This window comes from Lissotriton vulgaris, unplaced genomic scaffold (genome assembly GCF_964263255.1).
Source record: "Lissotriton vulgaris unplaced genomic scaffold, aLisVul1.2 SCAFFOLD_610, whole genome shotgun sequence".
Taxonomy (NCBI): Eukaryota; Metazoa; Chordata; class Amphibia; order Caudata; family Salamandridae; genus Lissotriton; species Lissotriton vulgaris.
Genome location: NW_028244781.1, coordinates 479,349 through 498,561, shown reverse-complemented (window position 1 = coordinate 498,561; position 19,213 = coordinate 479,349). Strand labels below are relative to the sequence as shown.

Sequence of the window (19,213 nt, the reverse complement as noted above, 5' to 3'; positions counted from 1 at the left end):
GGGTGTAAATTATTTCAGAAATTATGTTTGGGGCACTAATTTCGCATTAAGAACTGATCATAAACCTCTTTTGGATATATTTTCAATTAAAGGCGCAGGGAAGGCTACTCCTAGAATTGCAAAATGGATTTACAAGTTACAGGAGTATGATTTCTTGATGAAATATGTACCTGGTATTAAGAATGTCAATGCTGATTGTTTGTCTCGTCTTCCGGTCTGTGAAGAGGACAGTGTAGTGGATCAGGATGAGGATTGGTCAATAGTTAGGGTGGATGAAGCTTGTAATGGTGCTATTGGTTTGGAGGAGTGGAAACAAGCTGTTCAGGAGGATGCTGCGTTGAAACAAGTGATTACATGGTTAACTTCACCGTGCAATCGTTTTTCATGGAGTGATTGTGAATTATCTGAGTATAAGACGGTATGGTCAGAACTTTCTTATGATCCTGTTGTTGGTGCTGTTAGGAAAGCAGATAAACTTGTTGTACCATCTGGTTTACGCATTAGATTGTTAGATCTTATTCATGAGGGGCATTCAGGAATGTCTGGTATGAAGAGAAGGTGTAATGTGTGATTTCTGATGGCCGGGGATGGATAAGGATGTTGAAAGATGTGTCAGGAACTGTACAGCTTGTACTTGTAGCGATAAATCTCATGTTTCTCAGGAATCTAGCATTAATTTTGTTCCATTTCCGGAAAAGCCGTGGCAAAAATTAGCTATGGATATTTGTGGTCCATTTAGCATTGGTAACATTGCTGGGAAATTTGCCATTGTTTAAATGGATTATTACAGTAAATGGCCTGAGGTAGAATTTGTCAGAGAGATTAAGGCTTCTAATATTGTTAGTTTTTGTGAAGAGTTATTCCATAGAGAGGGTTTTCCAGAGACTATTACTACAGATAATGGTCCACAATTTGTGGCTGGTGAGTTTCAAAGTTATTTACGTTTGTGTGGTGTGAAACACATTACCACTGCTGTTTATTGTCCAAGGGAGAACGGTATGGTGGAAAGATTCAACCGTGTATTGAAGGAATGCATACAGTTGGCGGTGGTTGAAGGTGCAGATTGTAAAGCTGCTGTTAAGGAAATGATTTGGAGTTATCGCAATACTCCACATTCTGCTACCTTAGTGTCTCCATTTAATCTTCTCAAAGGACGTTCTGCTGGTAATAAAGTAACTCCTGCATGGATGCTTAAAACATTTTCTGGTCATATTTCCAATGAGTGTCTCAGTGATAGAATCGATGTTTATCAGCAAACATATGTGGATAGACACAATAACAAAATTAAGAAATGTGTGAAAAGTTTTAGTGTTGGTGATTGGGTGAGACCTTCACGTTTTGGTCTGTCAAAGGATGGTTCCTCCAAATGGTCTCAGCCCAAAAATTTTTTAGAGGTAAGGGGGAATTGTGTGTTGTTAGATGATGGACATAAAGGGAATTTGTGCAATGTTGTTTTGTGCAATGATTTGGAACGTAATATCTGGTTGAACAGGAACAGTGATGTTTCTGTGCCATCAAACCAGAACAGTGATGTTTCTCTGCCATCAAACTTGGGTACTGTTCCTTCCAAATCATCAGAAACATTTTCAAGAAAAGGTCATTCTGGTGAGGTTCAACCTAAGTCTGTTGTTATTCATCCTAAGCCGTCTGTTTTTGTTAAGGAATGTGTTCCAAACACGAGAAGATTATCTGGACGGATTGTGGTAAAACCTGTTAAGCTCAATGACTACTTGTTATATTCTTGAATGTACATAACATTAACTTGGTTTTCAAATGTATATAGCATGAATTTTAGGTTCTGTATTTTTATCATTTTTTTTTTATAGAAAGGTAGATGTGTTACATCTATCTGTGCTGTTCCTTTAATTCTATTGGAATGTTTGTGCATCTGTTAGACTGGAATGCAGATTGTGGGGGTTGGAGATGAGCTGTTCGTGTGGCAACATCTAAGGGTCTTTTCCTTACGAATAAACTTCCAAATTACACCTTGTTTCTGTGACTCCACTTTGTAAAAGTGGTGACAGCAGCCTCTATGCGGTGTATCAAAGAATTTTTCCAGCTTGGTAGCCTAGTCCTTGTGTTGAGCGAGAGGTCAAATTTAATGCTTCAGTTGTGTCTGGTTACACTTGTTCATGAGGTGAGAGTGGTGGTGGGCATATTACACCCTTCCTTGAATTGGAGGGGCTTAAAAATGGAACTTAAAGATTGTGACAGTGTCGGTCTCTGATGGATTGGGCTGGTACTTCCATAAGGTGAGGTGAACACGCAGCTATATGGAGAAATCATGTGGTGGAGCCAAAAACCACAACGGTCTGAAAATGGCCAGTTTTCAGTTTGTAGGGAGCGCTCAAGTAGGCAAAGTGATATTTTGACTATGGCTCGGAAAATCTATGCCCCAGTCCTCCAGAGTGTGGAGAGTTCATCATGTGGGACAAAATTAAATTGTCAAGAGTGTGTGGAAAATATTTTTCATTTCGCTGACCCACTTTGTGGAATGCGATGCCATTCTCTGTGCGAAATGAGACTAGCTATTTTAAGTTCAGGAAAGCCTTAAAGACCTGGCTGTTTAACATCTGAAACTTACACTTCCCGAGACAAACTACTGAATCAGTAGCGCCGGGAAACCCTTTGTTGGGTAGCTGTTGCGCGATACAAATGAAATAAATAAAATAAATAAAGAAATAATAAATATGGGACTATGTCGAGAAGGACGCAGACTAATGAAAGTTGCCATACCTAATAGGAGCAAGCCTTCATGGACAAGTTATTCAGGGCAAATCTATAACGGATCAGGAGGCAGTTCCATTTCGTGATACTTTGCAAAGATTACCAGCTAGAAAAAATTAATAAAACACAGTGACAACTGCGGGTTATCTGGACAGTTTATTGAATTCTTAAAAATGTGTCAAACGGGGCTGCAATCCTTTAGTCTGATAATCTTTGTGAGCAAGTTGTTATTGTAAATTCTGTTTAGCACACATATCAAAATATTATGCACTGGTTCTCAGCATATACATTGCATTGGCTAGGGGCTTTCCTTCTTCAGGGAGGGGTGAGAGAGGGCTCAGGGGTCTTCTTGGAACATAGAGAGCGTGGTCTTCTCATCTTGATGTGGTGGTGGGACCCTCGTCTGTTGAAATCCCAAGCCCCCACCGCTCTTACATGCACAGGCGGCTGCTGCAAGGCCATCCTGCCTTGCTGGATTGGAGGTGCCTTGGGTCCAGAAAAAGCCTGGCCCTGACTGGAAGAATGTTGTAGGCTCCCATGATCCTGTAGGCGGGGGTGGGGTGCGTTCCTACTCTCAACTTCTGCCCATGTCCCTTCCACAACTTCACCAGAAGTGTATTTTCATCTGATGAAGCCTCGTTCGATGACTATGGCCGAAGTATTGTGTCGAGAGTTTTCTGGTAATTCCAGTCTCGGAGACACTGGGCAACTCACAATGACAAGAGATGGAATTTCGCCTGGAGTTACTGCTTCCGGTAGGTTAGAGACCCCATAATCTCGGTCCAAAATGTTTTTTTCAGTATGCTTATCAGGCTGTAAGTCTATCATGATCTTCTGCACAAATTTCTACATATCACCGTGAAAAAAAAAATATAGAAGATAATCTCATTTTTCACATTTGCATTGCAGTGTAAGTTAATGAATCGACCTCCACAAGGGTGCAAATATCCCACTCCAGTTTATGACAATGACTTGTGCCGGGAGGTAGGCTAATGATGAAACAATAATCAAAATGGCAACCCCCATAATGTAAACAACAGTGCACAGGACTCTTGCTTCCTTCCTTAGAACAAGGATTCAGATTTCTCACTCAAGGACCAGAGCGCTCAAGTTTTGAAAATATTTAGAGTGAGAACAAATCAGCATATTGGATGACATCGCAAGAAGTGATGTTACACAACATTTCACATCAATGAGAAGTGAGATCAGCAAAATGGTAAAACAAATCTAAATGAATGTAAACCAAATTTAAAGAAAAACCCTCACCACCTTGGCTCACAAAAGTGGTGGATCAGCACTTAAGAATCCAAAATAGCTCCTTCCATCAACTGACGGGTTCTGTGGGAGACCCCCTGTATGGTGACATGGCTTCCTGAAGCCTCTACATTGCCCAAAAGCTCACAATTAAAATGTAAAGCACTGGGCGAGTGTCACCTTAAGGCCCTTATTATAAGTTGCACTGGCGAGGTGCAAACTCCACTCACATAATTACTTTTCATGTGGGAACACCCCACCAGTGCTGTGCAATTATTAGTTAAATCTCCCATAATGGGGAATAACTGTGCAGGCACAGAGTTGCTGTGTGGTATTCCACATGATATTTGCTGTTCTGAGAGGTTTAATGCATATATGCTCCTATTCAGGACCTTAGAGTTCAGGTTTTATCCCTTGTGACCTGGCGTGACATTTACCCTGCCATGAGTGAGAAACTTCTACGTTTCTCAGTCTCACTCGCAACGAGGGAGACCTTGCAACGACAATGACATAGGCTTCCATCCAAGTCTATGTTTTAAATTTGTGTCAACCTCTCAAGTATTGTCTCGCTGAAACATACATTTCCTGGAATTCGGTAATTCCATCCTCTACTTCCAAGCAGCCACGGAAGAAATGGAGAGCCCTTTCCCCCTCATTCACAAGACAATGCTTCAGTAAAACGCCTTTCCTCCCCACTTTGGATAAAGGTGTCTAGGGCCGCCATGTGGCACCACCAGCCACCTCAGTGTTTCTCAGAGGCATTCTGTATCCTGTCTGTGCAGCAGTACTCGCCTCCTGTCACTGAGACATGACATAAAACAGTTTTGTATTTTCCAAAATTGCTTAATATCATTGGTAATGATTTATAAAAAATAAACAAAAAAACTCAAAATATTTCAGCATCAAAATGTCATGACCCCCCCAAGAGGCATGTTTTTGCCGTCACTCTTGCCCTTGCATAACCCATGTACAATGTGAGTATTGGGAGAGCGACATCTCTCTTATAAGGTAGATGCTTCCAACACAAAGACATACTTGCAAACGAAATTTCAGGGCCGCATTCTGCACTTCTTGTTGACGCTTATTCATGTCGTCGACACGTTTCCATACCACTCATCTGAACCTGTCGGTGACACAGGCATATCTGCTGAAGCTCGAAGTCATGTATGTGCAGGCAGTGTGCAAGTGTGATGTTGCGAGCAAACTCCACGCGATAAAGAAGGATGCAGTTTAATGTAGGGTCATGCTAGCATACGTCAACATTTTAGAAGGGGAAAGTGGGAGTTTTTTAAAACTAATCGAGAGAATGTACTACTCCCATTGACTTCTATTGAGGCCTGAATCGGGTCTATTGTCCTGTACTGGGACTAAATGAAAATATAGTTTTTTTTACCTTGCCTGTCAGGAGCACGGAGAAAGCGCTAAGGCAGGTAGAGGGAGTATGACAAAAATGTGTGCATTGGCCTGCAGGAGCAGGTTACTGGCAGTCCATAATCTGAGTCACTCAAGACCAGTCCCTATCTGCAGAAGCCTGACCAGGAATCAGGATTTTGCATACAGGAGTTGGGAGGCGGGAGACCAGCCTTGAAATCAGTAGTTTGCCTGAATCGGGAGGGTTGGCATGTATGTGCTAGCCCCAACCGGAGGGCAACCATAAGAACTCAAACAGTGGGCAATTGTGTACTGGGCCTCTCTGACAGTGCTATCAGTGCTTTGTCTGGGTTATGTAAAGCTGGGTAACCGGTAGGTTCACTCTTTGGGGTCAGTGCCATTTGTTGGCAAGGCGTTTTCAGTTTAGGGGTCAGGGCTGGCTGTGGTTGGATCCTCAAGACAGAAATTAGGGAAGACTCAGAGACTCATTCTAAGGGTGGTCCTAATTCTGATTAGGACTCAAAACGACGGATGCATCCGAGTCAGGATCACAACTTCTGAGAAATTACCTCACAAACCGGGTGGTTTTTGCCACATCAAGCCAGGAAAAAGTTGTGCGGTAAAAAATTTACAATAGTCCAGGTTTTTGCAGTTTGGAACAGGTAAAGATGCAGTATTATAATAGCATTTCCTTTTAAGTACATTATTTGGGAGCAACATAAGACAATAACTTGAGATAGGATGGACCTATTAGAGATGGGAATTACCAGGATATACATCCCATTTTTAAATCAAGTGGTGCCCAGGTTCAAGTGGAGGGTCCAGTAAATAATTCCAAGATCTGTAAACCCTGAAGTTTCTTGTCCAGTCTCCCAGGGACATGCAAATCAGTCCCACTGGTCATGGAGAAGACCACATTCCTGGCTTCATAACTCTTCGACCATGTATGGGTTGAACTCATAACCCTGCTGAAGCTTCTCAGGCTGGTACGACCACAGTAGAGGTGCAGCATCATGGGCTGGGGTCTGGTTGGGAGCTGAGCTGGAGGTGTGACGGCTGAGCTCGGGAGCCTGCAGGGCAGGATCGCAGATGGTGTACGGGTTCGGAGGCGAGTCGTCCTCGCGATACAGGGCTTGGCGAACACTGAAGGTGATGATGCTCAAGCAAAGCTCCAGGAACTCGGCTACAGTGCAGACAGAGACCCCGATCCAGAGGCCCACGAGACCCCCAAGGCTGGAGACGAGATCCACAAGCTGTGGAAGAAGAAGGGAAACAATCACAGGTGGGTTCATGACATTTGGGAGTGAACTGGTAAAAGGATGAGAGCTCGATCAGGCCTGTACTGGCATGACGGAACAAAAAAAAGCAGGAGTGCAATTGTGGTACACCCATGCTCCATTTTCAATGGTAAATTTACAAAACTTCTTGGTGGCCAAAGATACATTGATCAGCAATAGAAATAAGTGTATCTGCCTGCTTACCAGAATAACTCACCTCCTGTTTCTGAAACACGACAAACACTTTGCACTTTATGTAAGTGCTTCTTTGTTTTACTAGTGATTTTTAAAAAGAAACTCACAATATATTTCATCAATTTGAATTGTTTCCCTTGCAGTTGATCATGTGTCCGGGTTATCTTTGCCTTAAAATGCAACCTTTGGGGAGAATATTATTACTCTTCATGTAGTGAAGATCTTCAAATATAATTAGGAACGTGCAAAGTTTTAATCAAGCCCCCAAAGGTGGCTAATTTGTGGAATTTTATTCTGAAAAAAATAATGATAAGATTTCCCGAATTCACTTGAGTTGTTTCATTTCGTCTATTCCTGCTGCTGGGTGGGCGGGACATCAGGTTGCAGAGATCTGAGTCCACCCCCCTCCCCCCATGTTGCCTGAAACACAAGGGCTGCGTCTCGGCTCCATTGTCACTTCCCATTCCAGGAAGTCCTGCCTGCTGACATCCAGGAATGGGGGATGGAGCGAGGGGTTGGCAATGAAAAGGTTGAGAGGCTGATGTTACCAGCTGTGCACAGGAGTGGGAAAGTTTCCACTGCACTTCACAGCCCAGTCCCATTGCTTAGGTCAGCATGACAGAGCAGCTGTTGCCTACACTACTTGATTATAATAACACGAATATCCTGGGTATTGTAATGAGTCTCTATGATCAAGAGACAGACCATCCCGTCAGATGGATGACCAAATGAGAAGATTGATCATTATGATACATTGATGGGAATCCATTTAGCTGTATGAGGATCTCACTGCTTATCACTTGGCTTTAGGCTCTTCTCTACTGCTGTTTCCTGTCTTTTCTTAGGCTTGCAGGTAACTTGTGTGCTGACTCACTTAGCAAGGAGCCGAAAGCAAGTGAGCTAATTGAATGGCTTTTTTGAGACCCCCGGTTCTTCGTGTTATTATACACTACTTGATTAACAGAAGAGCTTTCAGAAGCACTACTGAGAGAGGGGCTTAGGTTCCGACCACGTGTTGGTACCCTTGAGCACAACATTTGATTGGGCCAAAGTTATGTGCTTCCAACGAAAAAGAGTGCTTGTGTTTAACTCCTTGTCTTGTGGGAATGCTTATATTCGACCCAGCAGGATTGAGTTGGTTATGGAGGCAAGCCATTGATCAAGGCGGTAGTTCTAAGCCTGTTTATTGTGAAAGGCTACTATAAAGGCTATATGCCTGACATATTTATTGTGAAAAGCATATGTGAAAGCCAATAGGCATTTAAGGGTGGATTGCTATCACTGAGTTAAATCCTACAGATAGGTGTTTTGTTACAAGGGGTCTCACTGATTACCTTAGTAGACATGGGCTTTGATATTTGTTACCCCCATAACTATAGATCTGCACTATCATAATCCATGCTAGGCACTCCTGGAAGACATAGTCTTTTGCTTTGCCAGCTGGAGCTTTATACACATTTGTAATTGTATGACTGTGTGCCTAGTGGTTGCCTGGTTGGGTTGCTTACACTCACTACAGCATGTCTGTGTTGGTTATGATGACAAGTTAATGATGTATTCTATATTCCTGACAGGATGATTGGGAAAGGTATGCCGAATCCCCTAGATCTGATCTGTTTATAATGAAAACGTATGTGAAAGGCAGTAGACCTGGCTCATTTATTGTGAAAAACATTTGTTAAAACCAATAGGCATTTAACAGTGGATTTTTATCACATGGTGCTATAGCCTGTAGACGTGTAACCTCATAGAATGCCATAGGAGGCAAGGGCTTTGGTGTTGGTGGCCCACTCTGACAACCCCCAGGGGTTGAACATTTTCACGGTGAAGATTCTTGTTGGGCCCTTTTGAGAGCGTTGCAAATTGTTTTACCAGCTGTAATTTTGTCCATATTTGTAACTATTTGCATAATGGCTGCTATCTTACTTTCATTTCAGTAGGCCTGTGTAGGTTTTGGTGTCAAGCCAATGATAAGTACTGTAGGACTTATTGGTTCATTGATAAAAGTTATATCAGATTCCATAGGATTGATTAATTAACTATGAAAAGATATGACAAAGCCAGTGGGCTGCCTTACTTATTGTGCAAAACATGTGTTAATGGCAATAGGCTCTTAAGGGTGGATGTATTACACTCTTTTAAAGCCTGTACGCAGGTACTTTGTTACATGGACTCACAGATTACTGTAGAAGGCAAGGGTTGTGATGTTGGTGTCTCACTCAAACAAACCACGGGCATAGAAGATCTTCACTTTGAAAATCTGTATCAGGCTGTTTTAGGACAATTTTATGTTGCTTAGACAACTTTCATTTTACATATATGGTATTTTATTGCAGTATACCTAATGGTTGCCTTGTTGGAAAGCTTATGCTCAACACAGTAGGACAGAGTTGGGCCTGGTGAAAAGCCACTTACAAAGGATATATACACCTGATTGGTTCAATAGGTAAAGTTATTACTGATAGCATAGGTCTGCTCTGTTTTAAATGAAAACCTATGATAAAGTCAGTTGGCCTTGATTTATTTATTATGAAACACATATGTTAACCCAAATAAGCCTTTAATGGTTTGAGTCAACTGTCTGCGACTAGTCTCTATGATAGTCATTTGCACTCTGTTTCCAGCTGTGGAAGCATAAGAGCTTGGGGAAATGGGTCAGCCAACTGCTGTCTTTGACTTCCTTGCCGTGTGAGCGAAGGCCTTTTTCTGATCATAACATAACGTGTATTTGTAAAGCACATGCTCACCCCTAACAGACGTTTATTGTTCCCCAACTCAATGATACTCATCGTATCAACCTCAGAAAGGATAAGAGGCTTTTTCGGGATTTGAACCTGTGACTATGAGGTCAAACACAGGCGCCTGCAGTGGATGCTTTAGTCCTCTAAGCCACCAGATTCAGATCATAGGTGCCCAAGCACCTGAAAATGAGTGCACTTCAGCTGCAGAGCTGATGAGCCAGTCCTTTAGGTTCCCCTTTTCTCTTTTTACAGGCTCCCTTTCATTTTTTTTCTTCTCCTCTTTTCATTTCTTAGAGACTACTACAGCTTGCCTGGTAGTGCTAACCAGTCGCTTGCATGCTGCTCATTTCGTCTGCAGTGCTCCACATCCTACCCAGCCTCTTCCTCTAAATCAGGAATCCTTTCTGGAATGATATTAAACATAGCATATCTATGTTTCACTCCAAGATGGCAAAGAAATTGGTTCTAAATGTGGCAGCCATGCTGAAACTTTAAAATAATGATAAATTATTTACAACACCAGTGCAACTAACCCGTAATAAGGCTCCGGGACCGGATGGGATACCACCCGATCTCCTGCTTTCTCAGGTAGACTTGTGGGCACCAATTTTAGCAAGACTGATTAACACAGCAATGGAGACAGGCATGCCTCCTTCATGGTCCAATGGGACAATCGACGTCTCAGTGAAAGTCATGGGGAGAGCAATCCTTAACCGCCTTATGGAATGGGCGGTAGAGTATGAAATCATCTCGGAAGTCCAGTATGGCTTCAGGCCTGGTCGCTCAACAACTGACCAATGTCTTAATCTCTACCTCCTTGTTGCCAAGTACACCGTAGCCAGTAATGAGATGGTGTACTTGGCATTCATGGACTTGACAGCGGCCTTTGATCGGGTCAATCATACTAAACTGTGGGAGCTACTGGGGACCATGGGCGTGGACCCAGGACTGGTGAATATTCTATGTACTTTACACCAGTACACTTCAGCCCGGGTCCGATATAATGATGAGGGTGACACCTCGGATTCCTTTCCTTGTTCCAGGGGTGTCAGACAGGGCTGTATTTTGGTACCTTTTTTACTTACACTATATATTAATGGTTTAGACAAGGCCCTGGGGGAACTAGGGGCAGATAGTCCGAGGATAGGAAACAGAGAAATACCGGTCCTGCTGTCACGCACCGCACGTGGCCTCCAGCACCTGATTGATGGCTTTGTTAGTTTTATGGAGGTTTATGGAGAACCTGGAGTTATCCGCTAGTCTCTCCAAATCCTCCATTATGGAGATGGGGAAAAGACCAGGCAGGAAATTTACCTTCAAGATTGGCCCCCACTCTTTAGAAAAAGTACAAGCATTCTCTTATCTAGGCATTGTGTTTGATACCTGGACTAGGTTTAATAAACTGATAGAGGGGAAATGTAGATCTCTCAATAGCTCTTCGGGGCAATTATGAAATTTGCACACAGGCTGGGGCGCTGGGCCCCAGAACAAGTCACGAAAGTGTACAGGGCCATTTGCAAGGCAAAAATGCATTATGGTAGCGAGGTATGGGGATTTGCTGATCCTTCAAGGATACAAGTTGAAGAAAACAAATTCCTGCGAAGGTTACTGAGAGTCCCACAGAGTACCCCAACTTACTCCACCCATGAAGAGCTAGGTCTTTCCTACATCAGAGATGAGATCCAATTAAAACCCCTCTCTTGTTGGATAAAAACATGGACCAATCCCGAAGCGGCATTAGGAAGGCAGATCATATCTGAATGTATCAAAAGGGAGCATGGGCATAACATCCCCTGGATGAAATATGTTAAGGAAACTCTGGTCGGTTTGGGCCATGCCGACTATTATGACAAGCCGAAGTTGTTGGTAGCACAGGCTAAGGAGATTGTTAAGTCAGCATTTTTAAAGCAGAGGACCTCCGCCAGGGAAGACACTGAGATGATCAAACCAACTGTAAGAGCCCATCTACTTGCTAAATCTAGTACTGGAATGGAACCATATTTGGCCTATATTTATAATGCCCAGGACAGATTCCTGATGACCAGATTTAGGATGAACCAACTTCATCATACACTGGGGTGCCCAGCTGGGTTTTTATCAACGATTGAGTCAAGGGGCCCCTGCGGCTGCGACGATAAGTCTCCGCAGGATACGCTCCATTTTGTTTTATTGTGCCCTTTTTATGCCCACCCCAGGATGTTGTTTTTAAAAAGAATTTTAAAGACTGCTGGGTTCAAACAAGCAAGTGTGGCGCTGTTATTCCTGAAATTGTCTGAGGAGGCCCTTACACTTTTCAGCACTGTAATTTTTTTAAGGATGGCCGCAAGACTAAGAAAAACCATATACCCCGGATGCTGACCTTGATCATGTGACCCCTTTTTCTTACCCCCGGGGACGTCCTGTATGAGGTTGTTGAATTGACTTTTTAAACCTAGACGATTTTAATGTGCTCTGTTTTGGGGTAATTCTTTGTCCTGCCAAGTCGGTATTATAGCCCTCTGTTCTAGATAGCTCACCACTGATCAGCATGCCCGTCAGGTACACTATCAATCACAATTGACAGTCCATTTTAGTAGTACTTGTAAGAAGTTGTGTATTTTATCTGTATTGTAGCAACTTCTAGAATGTTTTTATTTCTCGTGTTTTTAAATGTTTGTTGCACACGTTTATGGTATTCATGGATACCGAATAAAGTAATCTTGTCTGTCTGTCAAATAAAAATGCTTGTTTGTACCGCTTTGGCATTGGCATTTGTGAAACTGGCACAGTTAAAACAAGCATTGGCAAAGCCAATTGGTGTGGCATTTGCAGGCTGGTTGAGGAGAAGGTCAATTTTAGACATATTTTTATTTCAATAATGTGCCACAAAAACAAAAAGGAAAAAATGCCATCACCAAATATGTTCACCAACACATTGGAATTTAAAAAACATTAAGGAATATGACTGCATTATTCGTGATGTTTTTTAAAATAAAATACCTCCCAGCTGCTCCCAAATGTTCTTTTTTACTATTATTGTTTTTGAAGAAGAAAGGAAAACATCTCAACCTAATCAAGCACTCCAAATGCAGGCTGCTGCACTGTTACAATGCTACTAAAACACTTTATAACAGCAACTTTAAAAAAAACTGATGGAAAATAAATCCCCATTTAAATGGACAGCAGGATTTCAGGCAAAACTAATACATGGTATTTAATGTTAAAACTGTGTCCGACTTAGAACCCAGAGCACTCAGTAAATGGAAGCACTATGTGATGGGTTAGATAAAACCCTGTCTCATGTTTTTAAGGCGATATTAATGTTGTCATTCTATTGATTTATGCACTTTCTGATGAGATTATGTATTTTATTGTGCTTTTATCATTTAATTGTAAAATCGAAAAAAGTTGAATGATTTGATATGAATGTTAAAATAAATAAAAAGCAGACTTTGAACGATCTTTGTCACTGAGGTGTAAGGAACTATGTTTAGGAGGTTGTAAACCATGTCCACAGGCTTTGTGTAGCCAAACAAAGTGAAGGGAGCCAATGGATAAAGTAGGCTGTATGCTGTGGGGACTGAAGCAAAATGTAAATGACAGTTGAACCGTCCAATGGATGAAACCTGCTGAGAAAAAACCCCTCTGCATATATCTTTTATGATGTTTTGGAAAAACAATAGTCAGGTGAAACAGCTAAAGCTGTCGCAAATGTCAGACCTAAAAATAGCAAAGTTGCAAGGCTCTCTTACCTTCACAACTCTACACAGGCCTACATTTACACACAATACACAACCACATTCTAGCAACATTTAAATGAAGTCAACAAAGTCTCCAGCCCGGCACGGTGCAATTGCCACTGAGGCACATGTATGTCTTCAGTCCAGCATTGCACCATCCATGACTGAAAGCAGTGAGAGATACGGACACACCTGCTGCCATCAAGACGCTGCCTTACATTTTGCGTTCCGGTTGTTGTGCGTGCGGGGAGAGTCGCCGTTTTTACTCAGAAGACTCTCACCTGAGGACAGCCGAGGGAACATGAACTGTGGACTACAGAGGGGAAAACGTAGCTTAGATTGATGACATATTTCTGATAAAATGAGCGGCTTCCCTTCTTCTTGAAAATAATTGCCAACAAGAAACACTATTAATACTCAACCCGTTTGCGGTAAGGCGCTGTGTGTTTGTGTGTACGAGGGCGCTTGTGGGCCTGAGAGAGAGAGAGAGAGAGAGAGAGAGAGAGAGAGAGAGAGAGAGAGAGAGAGAGAGAGAGAGAGAGAGAGAGAGAGAGAGAGAGAGAGAGAGAGAGAGAGAGAGAGAGAGAGAGAGAGAGAAAGAGAGAGAGAGAGAGAGAGAAAGAGAGAGAGAGAAAGAGAGGGAGGGAGAGAGGGAAAGAGAAAGAGAGAGAGAGGAGAGAGAGAAAGTGATCGAGAGAGAGAAGAGAGAAAGCGAGACAGAATGAGAGACAGGGGGAGAGAGAGAGAGGGGGAAAGAGAGGGAGAGAGAGGGCAAAGAGAGAGAAAGAGAGAGAGAGAGGGAAAGAGAGAGAGAGAGAGAGAGAGAGGGGGGGGAAAGATAGAGTGAGAAAGAGAGAGAGAGAGAGGGAAAGAGAGAGAGAGCGAGAGAAAGAGAGAGAGGGGGAGAGAGAGAAAGTGATCGAGAGTGAGAAGAGAGAGAGAGACAGAGAAGAGAGAAAGCGAGACAGAAAGAGAGACAGAGGGAGAGAGATAGCGAGGGAGAGAGAGGGCAAAGAGAGAGAGAGAAAGAAAGAGAGAGAGAGGGAAAAGAGAGAAAGGGAGAGAGAGGGCAAGGGAGAGAGAGGGAAAGAGAGAAAGAGAGAGAGCGAGAAAGAGAGAAATAAAGAGAGAAAGAGAGAGATAGGGAAAAGAGAGAGGGGGAGAGAGAGAGGGAGAAAGATGGAGAGTGCAAAGAGAGAGAGAGAAAGAGAGGGAGAGAGAGAGAGGGAAAAGAGAGAGGGAGAGGGGGAGAGAGAGAGAGGACAAAGAGACAGAGAGAAAGAGAGAGGACAAAGAGAGAGAGAAAGAGAGAGAGAGGTAGAGAGAGAGAGCAAAGAGAAGGAAAGAGAAAGAGAGAGGGGGGAGAGAGGGCAAAGAGAGAGTGAGAGGGCAAAGAGAGAGAGAGAGTGAGAGAGAGACAGAGACAGAAAGAGAGAGAGAGACCTAGACTGAAGAGAAGAATTGTGCTGATGGAGAGGTTAGCTCCAGCAGGTGACTTCAGTGTCCCAGTGGCTCACCTGCATGGCCGGAGTCTCCTCAATGAGTTCATAGTTCAGCTGCTGATAATAAACCACAAGTTTCACCACGTTGTCTCTGAAAAACGTCCAAACAAATAGAAATGATCAAGTCAGGCACTTACAAATGATGAATTCAACCCCAAAGGATTGTTCCTGTAATCTCTCCTCCCCCCACGCTTAGTGCCACCAGCCGCTTGTTCCCCACCACCGCCATGTGCGCGCTCAATCTCCGTCAGTTCCAGCTCTCCTTCTCCTAAACCCTTGTGACTCCTCCTTGAATGCAGACATTTTGGACCTCCCAAGACGCAGCCACTTCCGCCCGCCCTGACGCTGCATCCACAGCTGTAGATTCACCTCAGTGCACTCAGTCTCGGTGCCAGGTTTACTGAAGTGTGTCACTTCCCCAACACTAGTTAATGCTAACTGCTAAGCAATTGTATTTGCATTTATATAGCGCTTACTACCCCAGATGAGGCGTCAAAGTGCTTTTTCGGCGAGTAGCACCCTACTCCGTGACCCATTAAGGATTAGTGTTGAATTAGTATAGTGAGCTATGAAAGAAATTTGAGTGGTGGATATTAGTCAGTTATTTGTATTCAGAAGGATAGTAGAGAGATAGAAGAAGGAAAAAGGTTTGCATTTATATAGAGCTTGTTACCCCTGATGGGGTGTTGAATCGCTCTTTTGGCAAGTAGCACGCTACTCCGGAACCCATAAAGGATTAGTGTTGAATTAAAGCAAAGAACATATTCGCACCAATCAACTTTTTCACACAAATGAGTTTTCTTACTATAAGTTGAAGACTTCACACCTCTAAAGGGCACTGCATCACAACATTTGAAACTCAAGATAATACGTGTGCAGTGGGCATAACACGGCAGGCATGGCCAACTTAAGTTCTGCTGCCTCAAAGTGCAGAAATGTTTGTTGCCCCCCTCCCACCACCATCCATGGTGGAGGTGGCCACCTGCACCATTGATTCCCCTGCAACCATTTTTTTAATGCCCCTCAAGGCTCCATAGCGACTCTCTTTCAGATGCATTTAATTATTTATATAGCACCACTCATATCATTTAAGGATGTCAGAGCACTTTGCATCACACACACATTACACAGAGACAATCAATCATACGTGTGTAAATCACTGTATAGGAAATGTTACATAAGCCAGAGCACTGCAAGGTGTAGGAGTGACACGTCATCCATACAGGTAGGCAGTATAGTTCAAGAGTGCTTGTCCTGGAGAAGCACAAACTCAGAATTGAAAACGGCATACCATAGTTGGGAGTTCTCTTTAACAATTACAATGGATTTCTACCCAAATGAACCCCTTTTGCAACATTAATCTATGCTCTCATCTATACTTTGCAGTGCAAATGCATCTCTTTGATGCTAGTTAATAATTCACCATTCTATATTAGGAGTTTAACTTATAAACTGCAAGTAACAAAAGGATGTTTCTTAAAAAAGCAGTAACCCACTGATCTATTTTCATTATTTGCACTTTGTGATCTGCATGGTACATGTTCTTTGCAGCAGCCACATTAATCCTCTGTGTTATTTTATGATCAGTCAAAACCTCAACTAGACAAAACTCTGATCTCTCTCCAGGAAGAACATTAATCACCGGAGTTATCTTGACAATTTTATTGTTGCATGGAAATTGCTGGAGGCAAGGAACATGGCAGCAGGTGCTTTTAAATCCAAAATAAACTTGCAAACATGACGCCCTGTGAAGTCAGCACCCAGTGTGTTGGCACCGGTCGCTCCGCCCTAGAGATTTGATAAAATATCCTTCCCCTTAAAAAGTGCAACCAGGCATTGCACTAAATTTTAGCACCAAATAAAAGTAGCTGCAAACAACAGACAAATACAATTTGTGTGATATTTTTGCACTTAATACAGGTACATTTTTCATTTTATGTGGACCCTTGGATGGTTGTCTGCAGAAAGAAATTTATACCGGATGGTATGCCTCAAATACATTTTCTTCTAAGCCCAAGACAATGCTCTCTCATGCTTTCTGTGTTGTGCAGGGCGAAATTTTGTTCAGCTTCACGCACGTGTGATCTTATTAGCATTTATGTGGTCGATGACATCATCGGAATGCAACACATTGTAAGCAAGATGATGCACAGTATTTTTTCCATTCACCAAACGGGACTTGGTAGATTTTCACGCAGCAGTGTATTGTGTGACTCTTTGTAAATGTTCCCCAAAATTACCCACCATCTGTCAACAAAACAACAATGGGCCTGTGGACACGTCAATGGTGTATGTGGAGCAATTTCTCTGTATCAAAGCTTCTCACAGGTTGGTAATACAATGTTAAGCAGTAAATTACACATGTAGAAGAACACTCTGGAGTATTGTTTGTTCTTCCTTTATTTCGAATGATTGCCCAGCCAATACGTGTTTCGTCTGGGGAATGCCCCAAGACTTTTTCAGGACTGAAAGGCAGGCGCAAAAACGTGGTCAATCTCTCTGCTGGTTGTACTTCCGTCCCGACTGGTGTGGATAAAATGCACTCTAGAATTGTATCTGGTCCGAAAGTGTGCACAATACGGTGGAGCCGAGTGAGGCTTCACTCTGGGTGGTGTGCCTGCGTGACTTGTAAGAGACCTGTTTCCAGTCGTTGGTTGTCAGAAGTTGCAGCGTACTCGCTGCTCCTAACTAAAACCACAGATATCCTTACAACTCCCTTTAGCTCAAAGCTTGACCGGGTTCAAACACTGGAGCTTCTTAGCAGTCACACAAGCACACCACCCAGAGTGAAGCCTCACTCGGCTCCACCATATGGTGCACACTTCCGGACCAGATACAATTCTAGAATTCATTTTAACCCCTTCGCAGCGGGGGTAATTCCCCCGCTGTGCTGGGGGTGGGGGGCGCGCACAGCGCCCCCATGCTCATGACGAGCTCAGCTCATCATGAGGCACAGTGCTCGTGTGCTCATGACGAGCTCAGCTCGTCCCGGCCACATCCGTTTTCGTGGAACGTTCAGCACAGCAGGGGAATTATCCCCACGTGTGAGCGTTCCACGGCTCATGACGAGCTCAGCTCTTCATGAGCACACAAGCACTGTGCCTTATGACGAGCTGAGCTCGTCATGAACACGGAAAGAGTTAGCCACACCAGCGGGACGGAAGTACAACCGGCAGAGAGATCAACCAAGTTTTTTCGCCTGACATTCAGCCCTGAAGAAGTCTTGGGGTATTCTCCAGCCAAAACATGTGCTGGCTGGGCAATCCTTCAAATTAAAAGAAGAACAAACAATACTCCAGAGTGATCTTCTACATGTGTAATTTACTGCTTGACATTGTATCATCAACCTGTGAGAAGCTTTTATTCAGAGAAATTGCTCCACATACAGCATTGACGTGTGCACAGGCTCATTGTTGTTTTGTTGACCTTGTCGGTTTTCAGGGGTTCAGGGTTAGCCCCACCTTTGGCACTGTCTTATATGCATTGTAGCTACATAAAAACGCAAACCTGTTGCAGGCGCCACTACCTACTGCACACATCAAGACCCTACACCCACCATCTGTCCTTACCTCTACACTCGAACACAGGCCCAACCTGGTGTTTAGCGGCCTCAAACTTAAGATAAACTACAACAGTAACCCCACCTGGACCTCTTAGTGGGACTTGCCCTTTCCTTTCCCTGGCCCTGTGGAACAACAGGTTCCAGACAAAAAAACAATCCACCACTAGCAGCACACTCTGGCATCACTAGAGGAAAGACAAGTCAAGTTCCCTAAGGCACGCCTGACCTTGACAACTGTGAACTAGCAGCCTGCAGAATGGAATGTCCTTGGAAACGCACCACAGAACAATTCAATAACGAGGTCTCAAATCCTGCCAAAAAATGTACAACCACATTAAAGTTCCTGCCAAGGCACCCTTCTTCGTGTCAATGAAATGCATCATTGACTTAAGCATTGGTTGCGTAAATAGCAGGTCACAGGTTAGAATCCGAGGAGGACAACTCTGCCTTTCGTCCTTCTAAGGCCAATATTTTGGCCCTCATTAGCAGAGATCTATAATTCCAGAGGCAGCCAGTAATTTAAGTTATTGGCCACAGCAGCAGTGGTATCTGTTGACATTTGAAAGAGGTGGGGCGTAAAAGTTGGGTATGACTTTTATGTAGCGAGCAACACAAGCAAGCTTCAAAATGTGGGTTCCAGGGTGGTTCCTCGTTCCAAGAAAAAACATTGAAAAAAGATTGCCAAATGGTGTATCTTAAAGCAAATTAATTTTGTGATCATGCATGGCTTACAGAGCATTGGGAAAGTATATTTGTGGAATATTAAACACATTAAAAATACACCATAGCTTACTGCATTAATGTGTTCAACAGTTACTGTAATGTGCAAATTGTACAGTGGACAACTTCAGGCCCTTTGAAGTGT

At 43.2% G+C, this 19,213-nt stretch overlaps 1 protein-coding gene across 1 annotated transcript; it reads right to left on the bottom strand.

Annotated features, from left to right (window-relative positions):
• Window positions 1-2,874: 2,874 nt before the first annotated feature.
• LOC147666740 (uncharacterized) lies at window positions 2,875-14,953 on the bottom strand. The gene is made up of 2 exons (XM_086948916.1): window positions 14,802-14,953; window positions 2,875-6,605 (listed from the first exon to the last, which is right to left on the bottom strand). Exons 1-2 carry the CDS (start codon window positions 14,805-14,807, stop codon window positions 6,279-6,281), a joined length of 333 nt encoding a protein of 110 aa, XP_086805042.1. The 5' UTR covers window positions 14,808-14,953; the 3' UTR covers window positions 2,875-6,278.
• Window positions 14,954-19,213: the final 4,260 nt, after the last annotated feature.